The sequence below is a fragment of the Cicer arietinum genome, chromosome 5, assembly GCF_000331145.2.
Source record: "Cicer arietinum cultivar CDC Frontier isolate Library 1 chromosome 5, Cicar.CDCFrontier_v2.0, whole genome shotgun sequence".
NCBI classification, from domain to species: Eukaryota; Viridiplantae; Streptophyta; class Magnoliopsida; order Fabales; family Fabaceae; genus Cicer; species Cicer arietinum.
This window is the reverse complement of record NC_021164.2, coordinates 24,778,551-24,779,987: the sequence shown is the minus strand read 5'-3', so window position 1 is coordinate 24,779,987 and position 1,437 is coordinate 24,778,551. Positions and strand designations below refer to the sequence as shown.

The 1,437-nt window shown below is 37.0% G+C and overlaps 1 protein-coding gene across 1 annotated transcript; it reads left to right on the top strand.

Moving 5' to 3' along the window:
- The first annotated feature begins 50 nt into the window (after window positions 1-50).
- Window positions 51-1,437, top strand: LOC101493319 (pentatricopeptide repeat-containing protein At1g80270, mitochondrial-like). Its single transcript, XM_004499852.4, has one exon. The coding sequence runs from the start codon at window positions 299-301 to the stop codon at window positions 1,325-1,327; it is 1,029 nt and encodes a 342-aa protein (XP_004499909.2). The 5' UTR covers window positions 51-298; the 3' UTR covers window positions 1,328-1,437.

Sequence of the window (1,437 nt, the reverse complement as noted above, 5' to 3'; positions counted from 1 at the left end):
TTTTATGTATTACATTGTTGATTGTTAATGTCTGATTCTACAATATAATGTAATTTTCTTTCTTTTTTTGGAACTGTAGGTCCTTGAGTGGCTAGAATCAAATAAAAAGCTTGAATTTACTGAGAAAGACTATGCTTCTAAACTTAATTTGATTGCCAAATCACATGGCCTATCAAAGGCAGAAAATTACATCAATCGTGTTCCAAATTCTTTCAGAGGAGAATTATTATACAGAACATTACTAGCTAACTCTGCTAGTCTGAACAATTTGAGGAAAACTGAGGATATATTCAACAAAATGAGGAAGTTAAATCTTCCTGTTACACCCTTTGCTTGTAACCAGTTGCTTCTTATTTATAAAAGGATTGACAAGAAGAAAATAGCTGACGTGTTACTTATGATGGAAAAGGAGAATGTCATACCTTCTCCTTTTACTTATAAAATTTTAATAGACGTGAAGGGCATGTCCAATGACATTGATGGAATGGATCAAATAGTTGAGACAATGAAGGCACAAGGTGTTGAACTAGACCATCAAACACAGGCATCCTTGGCTAGGCATTATGCCTCAGCCGGGCTTAAGGAAAAAACTGAAGCCTTATTGAAGGAGATTGAAGGTGAAAACTTGAAAGAGAATATGTGGGTAATCCCAACTTTGCTCCGCCTTTATGCAATTCTGGGAAGGGTCGACGAAGTGGAGAGAATTTGGAAGGTTTGTGAGTCAAGGCCTCCTCGGATAGAGGATTGCCTTGCTGCTGTTGAAGCTTGGGGAAAGTTGAAGAAAATTGAAGAAGCAGAGGCAGTTTTTGAGATGATGTCAAATAAATGGAAGCTTTCCGCTAAGAACTACTCAATACTCCTCAGCATTTATACAAGGCTTAAGTTGCTAAACAAGGGCAAGGATCTTATTAAGAAAATGGGAGATAGTGGATGCATAATAGGTCCATTGACCTGGGATGCTCTTGTGTCACTTTATATTCATGCAGGGGAAATTGAAAAGGCAGACTCTGTTTTGCAGAAGGCACTGCAGCAGAATAAGATGAAGCCATTGTTTAATACTTTTATGACTATTATGGAGCAGCATGCAAAGAGGGGTGATGTCCATAATGCAGAGAAGATTTTCTATAGATTGAGACAATCTGGTTATGTTTCTAGAATATCTCCTTTCCATGTTCTAACACAGGCTTATTTAAACGCCAAACTACCGGCATATGGAATCAGGGAGAGGATGAAAGCTGATGATCTATTTCCCAACAAAGCTTTGGCTGAACAGTTGGCTCTATTAGATCCATTTAGGAAAACTCCAGTTTCAGATTTGCTTGATTGAGGAAACTAGTATATTCTATCTTGTGCTTGTACTTGTCAAATGAAACTATTATTTGTTAGTTTTATGGTAAGATTGAACTTCCCAAATTCTAATATGTTATCCTTTACTTA